The 18,828-nt window shown below is 41.2% G+C and overlaps 1 protein-coding gene across 1 annotated transcript; it reads right to left on the reverse strand.

Moving 5' to 3' along the window:
- Nucleotides 1-10,082: 10,082 nt before the first annotated feature.
- Nucleotides 10,083-14,391, reverse strand: FABP7 (fatty acid binding protein 7). Its single transcript, XM_075266637.1, has 4 exons — nt 14,217-14,391; nt 13,799-13,971; nt 12,274-12,375; nt 10,083-10,348 (listed from the first exon to the last, which is right to left on the reverse strand). Exons 1-4 carry the CDS (start codon nt 14,287-14,289, stop codon nt 10,298-10,300), a joined length of 399 nt encoding a protein of 132 aa, XP_075122738.1. The 5' UTR covers nt 14,290-14,391; the 3' UTR covers nt 10,083-10,297.
- Nucleotides 14,392-18,828: the final 4,437 nt, after the last annotated feature.

The following is an 18,828-nucleotide window of genomic DNA, read 5'->3' on the forward strand; positions in this document are numbered from 1 at the left end:
GTGGGAGGATTGTCTGTTGTTTACTTAATACGTGGAGAAGTGGACATCGTCTGTGTTGCTCTGGCTGAGATACATCAACATTTTCTGGGCTAGGACAGAACAGCGGTGGATGCCCTTAACCGGACTGAAATTAATCGACGATTTACTGCGGACCGAATTAGATCAATTACATGGATTTGATGATAGGAATTGATGACCAAGGAAATGTTGGCCTCTATATCGAAAGAAAATAGCCACAAACAACTTCTTGAAATGGCAAAGTCACCATCCCTTTTCTTTAAAGAAAAGTATACCAAAGGGCCGGTTTTTAAGAATAAGAAGGAAATGCTCCAGGAGGATTTAGAGGCCATGTTTGAACAGTGTGGATATAATCCACAAGATCAATCATGTAGCTGTCAGCAATTGAATATTTGAAGAATAACACCAATCACAGGACACCCTCTATAACGTAAGAGAGACTTGATAATACACAGTCCAGTCATTAATGTAACCACCTGTCAAAATCTAGAATAACCACCTTTCACAGAGCGGACCGCTGCGAGACGTGCAGGAAGAGAGGGGTTGTTGTAATGTTCACTGGGATGTTGAGCCATGCCAACTCCAGTGCCATGTCCAGCTGCGCTAGGTTCCGCGGTTGAGCATCCATGGTGCAAACATCCCGATCGAGGTGGTCCCACAAATTCTCGTTTGGGTTCAAGTCTGGGAAATTTGATGGCCAAAGGAGTACAGTAAACTCATCCTAGTGCTCCTCGAACCTCGCACATACACTGCGAGCTTTATGACACGTCGCATTGTCCTGTTGTTGCCATCATTGCCAGATGCCATCATCATGAGGAAAAACAATTTGTATGTAGGGGTGAATATGGTACACAAGGATAGAGGCATACTTGTGTTGATCCATCGTGCTTTCCACAAGGATGAGTGCACCCAGATGGCTGAGGACACGTGCCTTCTGCGATTGGTTATTTAACATTGAGGTCAAAAGTAGGCAGTGGTCACATTAATATGACCGGACTGTGTATATGCAGGGAGGCATGGGAGATGATTTTCATTTGTTTGGAATTTTAGAGTCATAAGTCTGTAGGTATGAGATGCGACATTGCAATGGAGTTAGGGTAAGGAGAGTCATTAATGGCATGGAAAAACTTTGGTTAGAATATGGATGTAAAAAAAAAATAAATCTGTAGCCCGCGTTTATAGAGAATTGAAGGCCCCCTCCCCCCATCATGGGAAACAATTTTACACATTTTAATGACAATAAGACAAAGCTAAAGAAGAGTCTCTTACGGTAATAGAGTCTCAGGTATGAACCCTTTAAATAACAGAAGTCCCCAGAGTTGGAAAGGTTGAGCACCAGGAAAACATAAGGAAACCAAAAACTGCAAACTCTAAACAACTAGTTAATAAGAAAATCCCCAAGGAGTGTGCACCACATTATGGTATTATGCAGCAATTCTTGAAGTACTGTTGCCGTGGGGTAAACATGGTAACTGATGCCACAGCAACATCCTTTGATTTAAGTCAATTACATCAATTACTAAATAATTTCAAAAGGAAAGGAACATAAGTCTAGTGGAGATCTCTTAAAGGAGCAGTGAAACATAGTTTAAGGACACTATAATAGCATATTTGTAACTATACTCGTTAAACATATGCAGTGTTACAACATGGAGTCCATTTGCATGTATTAAATACAAGCAACCAACAGTGGAGCAGTCCAAGCCCTAGAATAATAGGCTAAGTCCATAAGTCCTAAGTCCTCAGACTTTATTAGCAAGACACAAAGAGTAGCAAGTTATCAAGTAACTGAGGCAGGTCCCATGGGCCTAAAAGGTCTTTTAGCAGTTGGGACTGGCTTACGTTCTGTCTGCCATTTGCAGGTTGGTCATTATGGGAGGGGTTCAGGACCCTCCATACTGTCGGTGGAGATCCCTTAAAGTATATCAAAGATTTCCTTCAGAGTGGCGAATAAGATAATCCAGGTTATTAAGTATATAGGCAATAAGGAAGACCCAGAGGTATATAATTTGTACTTTTTGCAGAGCCAGGGTAAATGGGCTCATGCTTGAGTGACTGCCAATAGTTGTGGGGCTTAGGCAACAAGTTGATCAGATGGAGCCATCCCACATAAAGACTGGAAATTTTGGGCTGCTACCAGCAGTTAGTCTTTCATTTCCAGGTAATGTAGCATGAGAATTGGAGTCAGCAACTTGGGATCAGCCTCCTAAAAAAAATCAAGAGGGTGTCTTTCAGTGCTGTAATTGACTCATATTCCTCATATATTCATCCATCTATACTTGTTTTCCAAGTCCTCGATCTTAGGGCCCCTTCACACAGTGTAAGCACTCGGCTTATTCCGAGCCGTACACGCGAGCGCTTCTAAACACTTCCCATTCACTTCAATGGGAATTACGCTCTTTACGCGCGCTCCCATTGAAGTGAATGGGAAATGTTCAGAAGCGCTCGCGTGTACGGCTTGGAATGAGCCGAGTGCTTACGCCGTGTGAAGGGGCCCTTAAATTAAGCATGTTAACTCACTGGGCATAGTCATCCATATATGTTTTGTCTTCCTGCAAATTCTTCCACTTTCTTCCATGTCAGATATTCTTATACCTCTAAGGTGAATTTCTTTAACAAAATCTGTGGCGAATTTAGATAGTTCCATGGAAGCCAGTTGTTTAATTTTGATAAATAGACCCTCAGAATTTGCTCCCATGATTAATGGATGGGGGGGGGGGGGAGATCATGATCAGATGTCATCCGTGAAGTGGTATTGCCTCGTGTTGGGACACTGTGAGCCATGCTAGATGTGCATGGTGTCAGAACAACTCCAGGTGACTATGTCAATAAGGAGTGTCCCTGCATATTTTGATTCTATTCCTCCGTGGTTCTGGTCGCCTTGATGGGACATTGGTTGGAGGTATAGTTAATCCAGAATATTTGCTAATTTGGGGTTCAACTGCTGCGGCCGGAGGCCTGAGTAATAATTAGACACTTGCAGTTTTTTGGAGCATGACAGAGAAATATCACAGATTTACACTATTTATATTCTGCATAAATGTTACCAGACCCCCTCTCATCTATATAAGATGAGAAGGGTATGCAGCACTGGGTACCTCTGATGTTCATGTACTAACTTTGATTATTGGCATATCATATGCTACTATTGGATCTGCAGCTATGTTTATTTATTGTTCACAGTTTTTTGCCTGGTGTCTTTTATATTATGCATACTTTTTTCAATAAATTAAGTTAAAAAAAAATAAAAATGAATAGCCAGCTTTTGAAACACGTCAGGTGTATATTTGTTCCCTAATGGAGGCAAGGCTGCAGGCCAGGAGTTAGTAGTGGGAATATACCCCTTAATAGTGTATACTAGCATGGCTTCATTAGTTATGGCCCTTTGATTTATAGCCATCCCGCACTTAGGAGTTTTCTACATGCTATCCCATGTTCAGACTATATTAGGGCAGCTTTCCTAGTTTTACTCCTACTCTATATAGGATCTCCTTTTATTAGAATTGGGGGTTAGTACTTCAGGAGTTTTTTAGTTGCATGGGGTGTGTAAAGTGTGATGCCACTCACTCAAAACACTACATTCCCAATTAAATGTTAATCTCTGCCACTCTTAGTTGGTTGTGATACGCATTTTATACATATAGAATTTTTTTAAACAAAATTAATAAGGAATTGAATATTTTTATACAACTTACTAATAGCCTTGATACGAGTTCTTACACCCTGCAGAACCTGCTTACATCTACATTATGGTGAAAATTGGACAGGGTAATGCCCGCCAGACTCAGGACCATTTTGCACACAAACCTATAAAACATGGCACCAAGCCACCATCTTCATCTACTTTTCATGAAGTGCCCCCGCCACATGCAGCAGAGCAACCAGAGATCCCCTTGCGGCTGTTGAACTGTAGAGACCAGAATAGAATCTTAACCATGGCACATGCTAAGGCCAAAATCAAGCAAGATAGTGCCCATATTTCCTTCCTCCTAGATTTCTCTATTGAGCGCCAACAGAACAGGGCCTCATTTACCATTGTCAAGTGCAGAATTCTTGATGCCGACATAGTGCACTCTATGGCTTTTCCTGCTTGATTTTAGGTTCAGTGGAAAGGTAATGCAAATTTTTTTCACTCTCTTAAAGATATCTCCTCATGGCTTGATGAACTACCAAGTATGAGGGAGTATAACTGGTAACATCCCTTGCTGCTGTAATTCTGGATATCCGTGTACCAACTTGTACCTATCATACAAACTTAAATGCTGCAGCCCAGATAGCTACCGTATGACAGGTCACCACAGATTTTTTCCTGTTTGGCACCCAGTAACCATACATAATGTCCTGGAACCAGAGGACTTTCATTACTGGTATATTAGAAAGTTTGCCTTCTATCATTGTTTGAGATCCATATCTACACAACTCGGTATTTAATGTAGGTAGGCTGGGTGTTGGAACTTAAAGAGTTTCCATTGGGGTTTACCACATTTTAGCCACTTTTATTACTTTTCTATATAAGCATGCACTATGTAATATCTGTTATTCTTTGGGCTACAACCATACCGCAGTGCCACATGTTAAGGTCAAACTGCACCTTTTGAGGGGGTTTCACATATTTTCTGTCTTGCCTTGCCTTAAAACTAATGGTTTGGAATGTCAGGGGTATGAATAATCATTTAAAGAGGAACCTGTTTTTTAACTATGGCCCCTTATTCCACTGATATTCTTTGTCTCAGAGATTCACCAATTACAGCAAAATACCCCTTCTCTCAAGAAGCTGTGGGTTGGCTGGTTGCACAACTCCTGCCATTCCAATTACTCCAGAGAAGTTCGTAATGAGACCCAGTCTGTCGTGAAAGCTTTGTATTGTCTTTGTTCATAATTGCTGATCCATGTGTCGACAGTGGCGTTCAACCTTCCCAGACTGATGTTTCCAAGGAAAGGCCCGCACTAGTGAAACTTGTAGATGTAGCCTGCCAACCAGGAAGATCATGGGGAAAAGAAAAAGAACAGCCTTTACTCACTTCCCTTGCAAGTGTCACTGTCAAGTCTATTTTTCCAAATATGACAGTGATGGCTTTTCATGTGAGTATGTAGAGATGTTGTTCCTACATTTGTTTCTGCACAGCCACAGCTAAGTTTCTGCTTGCAGACCTTGCACGTTGCCATGGATTTATCATTTGGCAATGTGAAAAAATATTCCCAAATGGGAGATGACCGCGTGTACTTGCTGCCAGCAGCAGCAAAAACATGTCTGCCACTACCACCAGTAGTGCCACAACCCCCATCTTGAAAGGTTCCTCTAGCTCTTCCACGGGCAGGCTTTTCAGATGTTGGGCCTGTGCGATGCCTGGAATTACTATCACCAATGCCACCACCATCTTCATCTGATGTCACTTTGCCACCCTGACCCGCTTGCCAAGTCCTAAACGCAAGTGAATAATTATTGGCAATGTCATTATCATCATCTTCTCCTGCTTTTTTCTAACACATCGTCATGGCCATGCCTACCCTCTGAATTTCCACCTTCAAATATCCTCCTATCTCCCCTAACAGAATGACTACCAGTAGTAATAGTATCAAACCCCTGCCACTACTATCTCCCCCACCAACAGTCATCTTATCTTCCTCCTATGCTTGCACACAATGCTGACTGTTAGCATAATGTGACTCTCGCTAAGTACTACAATAACTATTGTTCAGTTTTCAATTCTGACTTGTGTTGCCTATAGCAGCGCAGTGTGTAGTTAAACTCAGTTTCTGTCCACTGCTTACCATACGTTTTTCCATAGACATAAATGTCACTTCATTTTGACATAACTTCAGCTGTGTTTGCCTTAGAGAACTAGAAATTTGATAGGTTCATAGGAGCACTGAGAGTGTTTTACACTATGTTTTGAGCCACTTTAAGGTATGGTTTGTAACAAAATTGTTCAACCTGAAACAAATCTTGGTCCCAATCCACCTGAACTCAAAAAAAATCTTGAGAATTTTGCCCATCTCTAGTCTTAACAATGGAACTAAAGTAACTTTACATCGGGACTTTAAATTTCAAATTCTATTTATGAAAAGTTGTTTTATAATTGAAAGTATGCTTTACATAACCAATACCAAAATAGCAGCCACTTTTTTTGTAAATAAAATTTTACTGGATTTTCAAAATAATGTCAATGAACATACATAATTGAAAACAAGAAGCGTGGCAATACAGTCACAAATAAAATGCTTAATAGTGCTGGCATACACCGAACAACACAACAGGAATTGGAATGTATAAGGGGGGGGAGTCAATGAATGCTGGGAATAGGAGTCCAAGGGTCTCAAAGAATATTGAAATATCCAGGGGATTCCTACAGGTGCACCCAGGAAGGATCATTAGAGAAAGAGTACCATGGTGCCCACATAGAGCTGAACTTCTGGTGAGTGTGGAGTTCCAGGTGGGAAAGTTCCTCCATATGGGCTACTTGAGAGACTTTCTGTAGAAAGTGAGATACTGTAGGGAGGATTCAGATGCTCAGTATAAGGGGATCAAAAACTTGGCGATAGACAGTAGTTGAAGCTAGAGTCATTTGTGAGACCTTCAAAGTGCGCCACAAATTCAAAAATATGCCTACAGGGGTCAGAGAATCCACAAATCTGGTTCAGAACACACTGGATGAGCAAACAGTAGGAGGATATCTTTTTGAATTCCCACCAAATATGCAGATAGGAGCCAGGGGCCTTATGGCAACTCATGAATTACAGTGGGCCTTTTATATAATTCCAATTTAAAGTTGAAATCTTGCAAGCGTACACACCTAGAGGGGCCCATGGACACTTGAGGATATTTCTCCATGGGTGAGGGACAGTTGAAGGTCTGCCTCCCATTTTCATATATATGAGGGAAGCTCTATGCCTAGTTTGCACAGAAGGTTGGAGTAGAGAGCAGATAGAGGTCTTGGTATACTTAATCTATTGATATGTTAGAAAATTAGTCTAGAAGGAGAGGGGATGTTGTGTGAACTCAAAGGAGGGAAAGCCCCATCAATCAGTATAGAGTCATAAAGTAGCCCCCCAACATGCTTCAGCACAAAGGGGGCAGAGTCCAAAAACTTTGATTTTGATAGGATTAAGTCCTGAATGGACATGAGAGGGGAGAGGCCTGGCAGTAAACAAAGTAGTTGCCGCACCCACTGCCATGAATCATAGACCGCTGATGTTAATACATTAGGAGAGAGGACTTGCTTAGCCGTTTGGTGGGGGAGCTCTATAGTGGCTTCCTCCACTGGCACAGGCAGCTTTGGACTCTCTCTCTGAAACCAGTCAAGGGTTCTCGCAAGTTGAGCTGTATGATAATATGATTTGATATCTGGTAGTCCCATAACACCCAACTTCCTATGTCTGGTAAGAGTGTGGAATGCCAGGCTGGTGTCCCCGTTTGCCCAACCTGCTTGTTCGGCAGAAACTGCGATGGAACCCCAGATGTGTACTGTGACTGTGGCTTGGCATACTGCTGGCTCGACAAGACTCTGGGAGCCTGGTAACCCTGGTGCACCTTGATCTAGATGACCCTGCACTGCACAGTGGACAAACTATTGGGGTCTTGTGTATACATGGTGAAACCAGAGAGTATCCTGTTGCAGAGGTCCCTATTGCCTCCCACAAAGGGGTTGTGGTTAAGTCCCCGTTCCATAATGTGATCATAGGGAGGGATTTTCCTCTATTTTGGGATATGTGGAAAAAGCAGAGTTTACCATTTCCTAAAAATGTGAATGTTGATAATATCTTGCCTAAGATTAACCCTGACCCCTTTGATCTTGACAGGGAAAAACCAGCTGTAGGGGAGACCCAAGATGGTAATAATTTTCCCCTGTCTGGTAAAGCTGAAGGTCAGGAGGGAGCTCGCGAGATGCCGGAGCTCGAGGTGTCCTGTAACAATTTTGGGACTGCTCAAATGAGAGATCCTAATCTGGCTCATGCTGAAGAAAACGTAAAAGTGGTAAACGGTGTTTCCCAGTATCCAGGAGCTGATAAGGAGTTCCCTTATATAGACCTTTTTATGCCATTGGGTTATTGGTGATTCTCTTCCATTGACATCTCAATGAGTTCTCTGAACTGTGTCACTACAGTGGACTTTATGACATCATAATTAGACTCTGACATCATAATGAAGCACTGTGATATCAGTTACCGTATTTTTCGGACTATAAGACGCACCTAGGTTTTAGAGGAGGAAAATAGGGAAAAAAAATTTGGAAGCAAAAAATGGTAAAATATTTAATATATGGGAGTTGTAGTTTTGCAACAGCTGCAAGGCCACATTGACAGGTGACCCTGCAGCTGTACGGGGACGCATAGAGTGTTTTTTTTTTGCGGGGCCAGAAGTACTTTTTAGTTATACCATTTTGGGGACTATCTATTGCTTAGATCACCTTATATTGAAAAAAAAACCGGTGGTTTATGATATATGATTTTCTACTTTTATATATATATTCTAGGGACAGGAGGTGATTTAGAACTTTTATTTATTTCATATTTTTATTATATATTTGTAAACCTTTTTTTTTTTTTTACTATTTTATTCCCCCCCGGGGGCTTGAACCTGCGGTCACTTGATTGCAAGTCCCATAGATGGCAATACAACTATATTGCTGTCTATGGGACATTCTGTATATTAGTATTACGGCTGGTCATAGACCCAGCCGCAATACTAATATATAGCAGTCACAGGCCTGGGAGCCTCATTAGGCTCCCGGCTGTCACCCGAACAGGTCGGCTCCTGCGATATCGCTGCGCAGGAGCCGGCCTGCAACTTCACAGGTAGGGGAGAAGGGGCCGCCGATACTGACCCGGCATCCGCTATACTAGAGAGGCGGATGCCGGCGAGGGATAGACGCTGGCACAGGTGCCGGGGCCTGAGACATCGCTGCGCTCCTCTGCCCTGCATGAAGCCAGCAGCGGCAGCGGCGATGCTATTCCGCTCCTCCGTCCCCCCGCCGCTGGCTTCATGCAGGGCAGAGGAGCGCAGCGATGTCTCAGGCGGGGGGACGGAGGAGCGGAATAGCATCGCCGCTGCCGCTGCTGGCTTCATGCAGGGCAGAGGAGCTCAGCGATGTCTCAGGCCCCGGCGTCTATCCCTTGCCGGCATCCGCCTCTCTATTACGGCGGGTGCCAGGCGCCACATTCGGACTATAAGACGCACCCTTCTTTTCCCCCAAAATTTTGTGGAAAAAAAGTGCGTCTTATAGTCCGAAAAATACGGTATACTGAGCAGTGTGTGTATAATGGAAGATGTATGAAAATTGTCTCATACACCTTTTGTTACCCTTAGCAACCAATCACAGTGCAGCTTTCACTTTCACTTATCAATGTTAAAGTACAAAATTGAAAGCTGCACTGTCACTGTTTGCTATGGACAACCAATAAATACTGTAAATGCATACTTTGGAATATTAATCAAATCCCCTATCCCACAAAAGTGGCCCAAAATAGAAGCAAATCAACAATTTGCAACAATTTAATGCCCCTTCAGATTAAAATTGGCACTAGTGTCATATTTGCTCCAGACTTGCCACTTTTTAAGGTGGGCGGAGCCAGGAATGGAGCACTTCTGTATTATTCAGACCGTATTACAAGCGCAAATCCTGTTCCAACCTCGATCTAGAGACCCAATGTACAGCATTATAGATTCCTATGATACTGATTTTTTGGATAGTCAGGACAGGCTGTTTGTAGTGTACACACATAATATGCATATGTGAATCCGGCATTAGTCATAGCATAGAATTTTTAGATCTTAATGGGAGTCTGTCATCAAGTTGAAGCAAAACAGTTAGATAGGTCAGGCCCACTTGAATATAAACCTTTTTACCCATGAAAATGTGTGCCTCATTTGCATATTGGGAAACAAATATCTGATCAATGGATGGACAAATCTTCAAGGGGAAAGAAGTGTTACATTCAAACAAGCCTGACTTATCCATGTTGCTGGTTTAATATGATCCACCCTGGTGACAGACTCCCTTTAAACTGATGTTCATAAAATTCTACTTTATCAAGACTATCAGATAAGAACACAGTCAAAATAATCGATAAAAATACTTTTCTTCTTTTATTTTAACAAAAAGTTGTTACATTGTTGTCATGTGTAAAATACAAAGTTGCCAATTTGATTGTGTACATAGATCAGATTGTGTGGAAGTAGGGCAGGGCATACAAATGGTCAATAGGGCCGTGACATCTTCAATCCGCACGTGGCAGGAAACACTTGAGTGATAAGAAAGCAGAACCAGGTGTCCAATGTCTATGCCTTCTCATATTGACGGACAGAAGTAATGTCACCAAAAGTCAGAGTCTGTAGAGAGAAGAAAAATATAAAATTCTTAACTTTTCTGCAAAACTTCTTAATGCTTATTTGAGCTAATGCTCCCTCTCAAAGCCAAAACCAATGACAGTATGGAGAAAAGGAAGCAAAAATGTAACAAAATAAAATAATCACAAATTCATTTTTACTGTTGCTGAATGATGGTTAACCTGCATTAAATGTCAAATAATCTAAAGAAGCATATAGCAATGACAAAGCCATAAAAGGCATTCAAATATGAATGCGCATATGAGGGCAGCACGGTGGCTCAGTGGTTAGCCTTGCAGCGCTGGAGTCTTGGGTTTGAATCCTGCCAAGGACAACATCTTGAAGGAGTTTTTTTTTGTGTTTTTTTTTTTAAATGTAGATTGTGAGCCCCACATAGAGCTCACAATGTACATTTTTCCCTATCAGTATGTCTTTTGAAATACGGGATGGAAATCCATGCAAACACGGGGAGAACATACAAACTCCTTGCAGATGGTTTTATGCCCTTGGCGGGATTTGAACACCAGGACTCCAGCGCTGCAAGGCTGCAGTGCTAGCCACTGAGCCACCATGTAGCCCCTTGAAGGAGTTTTTATGCTCTCCCTGTGTTTGCATGGGTTTATTCAAAGACACTTCAAAGACATACTGATAGGGGAAAATGTAGATTGTGAGCCATACATGGGACAGTGACTGATTATGTCTGTAAAGCGCTGCAGAATATGATGGCGCTATACAAATAAGCATAAAAATCAGTTTGTTTCCAGAAACCTGCCTATCATCCTAGCTCTGCAGATTGATCGGTTTGAGTCATCGGAATCAAACTGTTTTCCTTTTGGAAATGGTGCTTTTCTTACATAGATATTGCTGTGATTGTCAATACGTGAATTAGCTCTTTGGAGCAATGAGGGTGTTGACGTTGCCCCAAAAAGCTAAACCTCTGCTGTACTCCTCCCCTCTTCCTCTGATTGACAGGGCCAGGCAGTGTATACCTAATCTCATCTGGCCTAAGTTCTGTTGCGCATGCACACTACTGCAATACTTACCTGAGCCATATGTACAGCGCATGTGCTGAGACTATGTGTCACAGCAGAACTCAAGGCACTGTCTGGCCTTGTTAATTAGAGGAGGGGGATGGAGGGCAGCACATTGCATTATCTCTTTGGAACAACATGAATGCTCTTATTGCTTCAAATTATTTGCTCAAAATACTGATAAAAACAGTGATATGAACATATGTAACAATTCACATGGGGAGATCATGTTTTAGTTAAGGTGATCCTATCTTTCTCTAGGGCTTAATTGGTAAGCAGGGTTCTATACTTTTCTATAACTGGATAAAGGATATACTGTATACTACACTCTTGTATACTCATTTATATACTATATACACAAGAACAATGTACCAATTCAGTGATTCACTGATTGGCTTCAAACTCTAGCCCCCCCCCCCCCCAATATAGTACAGCAGCTGTGCTAACCACTGAGCCATCATATAGTAAATAGTGTATGAGCCCTAATTGAGAAATGCGTGGCCTAGACATAACCAATAGCCATGCTTTATCACAGATGGCGTTCCCATAATTACTGAGCAAGTGATTAACTAATTTGAGTTTAGGTTAAGACATTAAGGCATTATCACCAAAATATTAGGATTACCAAGATTAAAGCCTTCTGGAAATGCAATTTGGAAATGGACTAGGATTGTGCTATAGGTTTATTAGCTTCTAATACTCTATAGTCTTCTTTTTATAATCCGTATTTACATGACATTATAAGGGATGAAGACACTATGTCTGAGCCATATACCTTACCATTAAAGAGAATCAAGAAATTTCCACTGTGTTACATTTGATCTTAAAGTGTTTTATGGTATCTTCAGTAAACCTAGTATTTATGTATGTGGCCTTTTTATCGCCTCCAGAACTTACCATAACCATTTTGCCATCCTTTATTTCTCTTACAAACTTAGTTTCTTTACCATCCCACTTCTGTACATGGATCAGTTTATCTCCATCCTGAGTTACAATGGACTGTAGAGAGAAGACAGAAAATTTTTGTAACTAAATAAACTTAATATTATTGTTTACATTTTTTTTACTACTGGCACATACTAGATTTATTGTACTACTGGCACATACTAGCCAACAATGTATTCCGGTATCATGCTGGCAAAAAAACCCCAAATTCATAAGGTGCTGTCATTGTCATTATAACTGTAGTATCTGTCACTTGAAGCTCTTGGACACCATTTGTAATGAGTCCCTACCTATCTTGTGCAATTTAGATTAATGCTTTATTGTATGGTGCAGATGAACCTTTAGGCCCCTCAGGGTCCAAGGCCTACCTCTGCACCATCAATAGCCATGCCCATGATAGAATGTAATTTGTGACATTACATAACATGGCAGAAGTCTATTGCTGAGTAATGACAATAGTTAAAGACCACATACAAGAATAGAGCCATGCACGTACTGAAACGCTGAAAAAAAAGCCTTCCATTGACTTCAATGGGTTCCTTTTTCTGCCAAAGGAACCCATTGTAGTCAATGGGAGGCTTTCTTTTTAGTGCTGAATCTGGCACAGATTCCACACCAAATTCAGCGCAATTTTCTTCCGTGTGATTGCACCCTTAGTCTAGTTATGTTATTGTTGGGGTCAGACATTAGATAGGCTGCACCGTGGCTGATCAAAATGCTATGTGTATGGGTGGCTTTAGTCAGCACCTCCTAAGAAGACTAAGATAACATACAATGGCAGATGTATTGTATGCCATCACAGCTTTTTGCTCTTTTACCAATCATGTATAAGTAGTACAATGATGTAGAGCATTTAGCATTACTTACATTTTGGATTTTTTATTGATTTGAATCTTTTCTACATGCATTTATTAGATAAAATCCTATTATTAATATTAACCAAACTGTATTTTCCTACCAACTTTATGTTGTTGAGAAAATAACGTTTACAACCTTTGTTTTAGTCAATGGGGACATTTCATTCACATCAATGTAATTAGGGGCATGTTCACACAAAGCAGATCCCATTCATTTGAATGAGTTTTACAGAAAGCCATGTATATGCCGCAGAAACCTATCAGATGTGTTGAATGTTTTTCAGTCAAAGAAATTTCTGCAAGAAATCTGCTACATGCAAACATATTCGTATAGCATCAGCTTTCTCAAAAATAAATAAATAATAACAAAAAAAAAATAAAAAAAAAAAAATATATATATATATATATATATATATATATATATATATATACACACACACACCTCACAGGAATCCAGCCTATTGTATGCTATAGTAATTATAGTATAGTTTACAGTTACAGCTCATAGGCTAATCTTTCACTAACTCTACTGTGCGGCAATGGATCTGTGCATTAAGAAATGTACAATCCCTTCCACAGCGTGTCTGTAATGAGATTATATCCTGCTACAGTTCACTTACCTTGCAGTTCCTGTCATCCGCAGTAGCTTCATCAAATTCCTCTCCCAGCTTGAAGCTGATCTCTGTGTTCTTGAATGTGCTCTGAGTCCGGATCACCACTTTGTCGCCTTCCTGGCTAATGATGACTGTTGGCTTTGTTACGTTTCCTACCTGTCTGGTGGCGAAACCAACGCCTGCAGAAAACAACAGGTAACCATTAGAACAGTACTAAAATACAACATAAATACAATTCACTAATGAAAAATAACAAGATTTGGGAATTGCATATCCCTTTGCAGTGCTACTATGATCCAGCAAGCTGCTGTTTGAACTGCTTTCTAAGACCCTAGGTAGAGATGTTTACATGCTACAGATGCTTAAAAGGCTTTGTTGACTTGCAGATTCTATAAGCATTGGACATCTTCAGATGTGCACATACCCAGGGCTTTCATGTACTCATCAAAGTTCTGGCTGTCTACCAGCTTCCAGGTGGCACAGAAAGCATCTACCATTTTCTCAGCAGATAAAGGGTACAATGAACAGTGTAAAACGTGATGCTGGTTTTGGAAGCTCTGTTCTGCATTACGTGGGAGCCGTACTTATTGGGAGACTTGCAACTGGTGATGGGGGCTGGACATGTCAATGAAAAAAGGGGTCCAACCCTAGGCAGTCTTACCCACCAATAGGCTGGCAAGAGGTGTGGTGATGATAATACTCAAGGCTCAGACAAAGGGTCAGAAAACAAAAAGCTTAGCCCAATGCACTTGAATTCATGTTTACCAGAGGTCACATCAGGGGAAAAAAATAGCTTTCTACACATTTCAATAACAATTTTTTATTCATGTAGTCCCTTTATAAATACACATACATACACAACACGCAAATATATTACATTTTTAGAAAAGTTGGCAAAATCAGATTTGGAAAGCACATAACTCAGTATGATATGCTAAAACTGTGATGAATTTATCTAATATGCAATCTGCCATATCAATGCAAGTGATGCACTGGTAATAAAGCACTTTATTTAATAAATCATCTGTCTTGCATATACATACAGTACTCCATGTGGGCATGAGCACACATGAAAGAATATATTGTATATGTTGTATATACTATTCCCACAATATTCCCTAGAGATGTTCATCATTGCTGAATTTTGGTCCAGCGTATATAGTAGCTTGTTTCCTGCTGAATGACGTGAGGTTACTGCAGTTCATTCTCCTCCTTAGAGGCAGCTCTAAGCACTGGAAGAATGTCTGCTGATTAAATAATAAGGCAGGTTTCTGAATGTAATCCAATTGTCACAATGGCTGACCAGAATAACAATGAGCAGCTTTATTCCCTTGAGGATGACTTTGGCAAATACTGCATATCCTGCATATATTATTGCACATCTATAGTGCTGTTTATCAAATAAAGATGAATATGATATTTTTTACCATACACATTGGATAGACATATGTGAAAATATATTTCAATGTCCTGACTCATACATTAATGGAGACTGTCATCATATATATATCTGCATGATCAGGTGCAATGATTTGATCACAGCGAGAATGATAAAACTCTTGTACAGGGGCATATAGAACGTAATGTGATACCATTTGGCGCTGTTCTATGGTATAACATGCAGCACAATAACTACTGATATCTACTGTTGTGCTGATATATGGACACATATAGTAGATCTCTAGGCTTCCCTTAACAAGACTTGGTTTCCTTAGTATAGGCTTGCCAGTTACCGGATTATCTTATTTTATAATGGAGATTCATTTGTTTTCAGTTTGTTTTTACCTTAGCTATAATGGAAAACAACCATCTATTTCATGATTTTTTTTTTTAGATTTTTTTTTTTACTAAGTGTGTGTGTGTTCGGGTCTCTGCACCACCCTATGCTTGCACGTTGTGGCACAGGGGGCATGTTCAGTTAATGATTTCTTGCGTTTGGTTCTTTTTGCTTTGTCTGAACACTGCCTTATTCCCTCATCTCTGTAATTGATTTTCCACCATACCCATCTCCTTGGTTTCCCTCTGGTCCTCTAATAGTTAATCTTAGCTTTACCTGTGTGATTGACAGCCTATCTGCCAATCAAGTCTTGGGCAAGTTCTGGACTTCCTATAAACAGGTTATTAGCCCACACAGGTTTGCTGGCTATTGTGACTTTGTCCATCCTAAGCTGTTCTCTTGGTATTGTCTTATATTACTGACTTCTGACCTTTGGTTTCCCTTGTGACTTCTTTTTTGCATTGTGACTTGGTACTGCTTTGTCTCTCTGGCTTTGATCCTTGGCTTGTTGACTCCTCTTCTGTGTTGTTTGTCTTGTCCTGTTCTGTGTAACACTTTCTCAGAGAAGGGACTGCCGACCAGTTGCTCTGCTACCGGTTAGGGTAGCTGTGGCAAGTAGGTAGGGACAGGGGCTGAGTTGAGTTTAGGACTCACCGTCTCTGTCTTCCCCTTCCTACCTGGTTTCAGAAACAGCACTAGGGAATTGCACAACTAGCAATTCACATACAGTGTGCTTGCAATCATATGTTTGCATACAGGTGAAAACAGTAACAGGTGCAAAAATCCACTCAAATAAACCAGGAGGAAAAGTAATTTTTCAGTGGCAGGAGAAGACTGCCTGGTCCAAAAAGTGCTAAACACATCTTGCCTAAAAGCTGAGAGGGAAAAGTATTGACACCTGTAAGGTTGTGATACCGTCAGCACTAACTTTTTAGTAGATCTGAAAGATGTTGCAATTTCTGACAGTCCCACCATATGTGCTGTATAATCCCCGTCTCAACTTCACATATTCAACACCCTTCCTGTGCCGTCATAAATCTTGCACATAGGCATTGGACATCTGTGCCAGTGGGTCAAAAGTTTATAGTTTTTATGTTAAGCCACACAAGCCATGGGAATATTGTGGGATAAAATAGAAACTTTACTTGTGTCATTACCAGAGAGTATAACTGCCATCTCTCTTTTTCCAGGACTCAATTTAAGAGGCTGTTCTCATGGGGAAATAGAGTAGGTGAGTAAGTATAGTGTGGGCAGGTAAGAAATCAGCTAATGGTTGGGGCCACACAGTGGCTCAGTGGTTAGCACTGCAGCCATGCAGCGCTGGAGTCCTGGTGTTCAAATCCTGCCATGGGCTTAAAGAGGACCTTTCACCATATCCGGGCACAGGCAGTTCTATATACTGCTAGAAAGCTGACAGTGCGCTGAATTCAGCGCACTGTCAGCTTTCCCGGTGTGAAGAGCTTACGGCCCGGTACCGTAGCTCTTCTATGGTCAGAAGGGCGTTTCTGACCATTAGCCAGAGACGTCCTTCTGCCTCGCGGCGCCAATCACGCTGTGCTGTGGAGCGGGGAGGAACGCCCCCTCCCTCTGCTCACACAGCTTGTCTGTAGACTAGCATTATCAGGAGCGGGAGGGGGGAGTTCCTCCCGGCTCCACAGCACAGCGCGATTGGCGCCGCGAGGCAGAAGGACGTCTCTGGCTAATGGTCAGAAACGCCCTTCTGACTGTAAAACGCTACGGTACCGGGACCGATAGCGCTTTACACCGGGCATGGATCGGGAAAGCCAACAGTGCGCTGAACTCAGCGCACTGTCAGCTTTCTGGCAGTATATAACACTGCCTGTGCCCAGATATGGTGAAAGGTCCTCTTTAAAACCATCTGCAAGGAGTTTGTATGTTCTCCCTGTGTTTGCATGGATTTTCATCTCATATTCCAAAAAAAACCAAAACATACTGATAGGGAAAAAAATGTACATTGTGAGCTCTATGTGGGCTCACAATCTACATAAAAAAAAAAATAAAAAAAAGAAAGACATCAGCTAATGGGTTATTACTGACATTAGGATGTGCTACTTCAATGGTGGAAAAGAGGAGTTTGTAAGAACATGATATAATCAAACATCTTTTAAGCCTTTACAGCAAAGGATTGAAGCTATATCACGTTTAGGAATTCTGACTTTGTCAGGTTTACTTTAACGTTACTCATGTGACCAAACCTAGTAAACTCCTGGAGATTAGATGCAAATGAGACTTTGTGTTTTGGAACAGAGCCACCGCTAAAAGATGCATAGTGAGAATGTACAAAAAATGGACAGGGGGTGCCCTTGTCTAATTGTAGCATCCCCGTTGACACTGCTATATAATTGCTTATTTTGTTTATGTTCTACTGTAATGTATGTAGCTTCCTTATGTTAATTTCCCCCGTTTTAGGAGCATCCCAACCCTCCTTTATAGGGGAGATTGAATTAGCCTAACCAATCGTTGCCTGAGGCAAGGGAAGGAGACTGCTACATACAGGTAGACAGGTACCATTTGGGACTTACCTCTATCAGCCTTCCTATATAGTTAGTGGGAGAGGCAGAGTATAATATGTTGGTGTGGAGTTCTCAGGCACTGGACTTATCGTCCATTATGGGGCATACCCCTGTGGAACCTACCACCACCAACTACATCGCCCTCTCAACATTGTCCCAACTTAGGGCCCCATCACACGGAGTAAACACGCGTGTATTTTGGCAAAATACACGTGTAAAAATCAGACTCCCATTGACTTCAATGGCATTTTCTTTTACATGTGTAAAAAAACACGTCAAAATACACGTCAAAATACACATCAAAATACACGTGTAAAATGTCATTGAAGTCAATGGGAGTCTTATTTTTACACGTGTATTTTTACACGTGTATTTTGCCAAAATACACGCACGTTTACTCCGTGTGAAGGGGCCCTTAGGAGGAGAGCAGGAGAAGTCAGTTGAGTTTCCTTGGCCTACAAAAATGCTACTACTACTTCCATCCTCTGATTTCAGCTCTTTCCTACAATTGAGTTTTGGTGACCTGAGACTGGTCTTGTTCTTCTATTTCCTTTAGGGAGAGGATTTTATATAGGGATGTGTTGATTTTAAATGCTTTTTGGAAGTCATCTCTATCCACAATAACCCTTTTGTAAAATCAGCCAAGAAGCAGAGAAGCTTTTGGCCACAATAACAATCTTCTTCATCACTTATACTTTGAGAAAAACATAATTAATTTTCTCAAT

The sequence above is a fragment of the Leptodactylus fuscus genome, chromosome 3 (genome assembly GCF_031893055.1).
Source record: "Leptodactylus fuscus isolate aLepFus1 chromosome 3, aLepFus1.hap2, whole genome shotgun sequence".
Lineage (NCBI taxonomy): Eukaryota > Metazoa > Chordata > Amphibia > Anura > Leptodactylidae > Leptodactylus > Leptodactylus fuscus.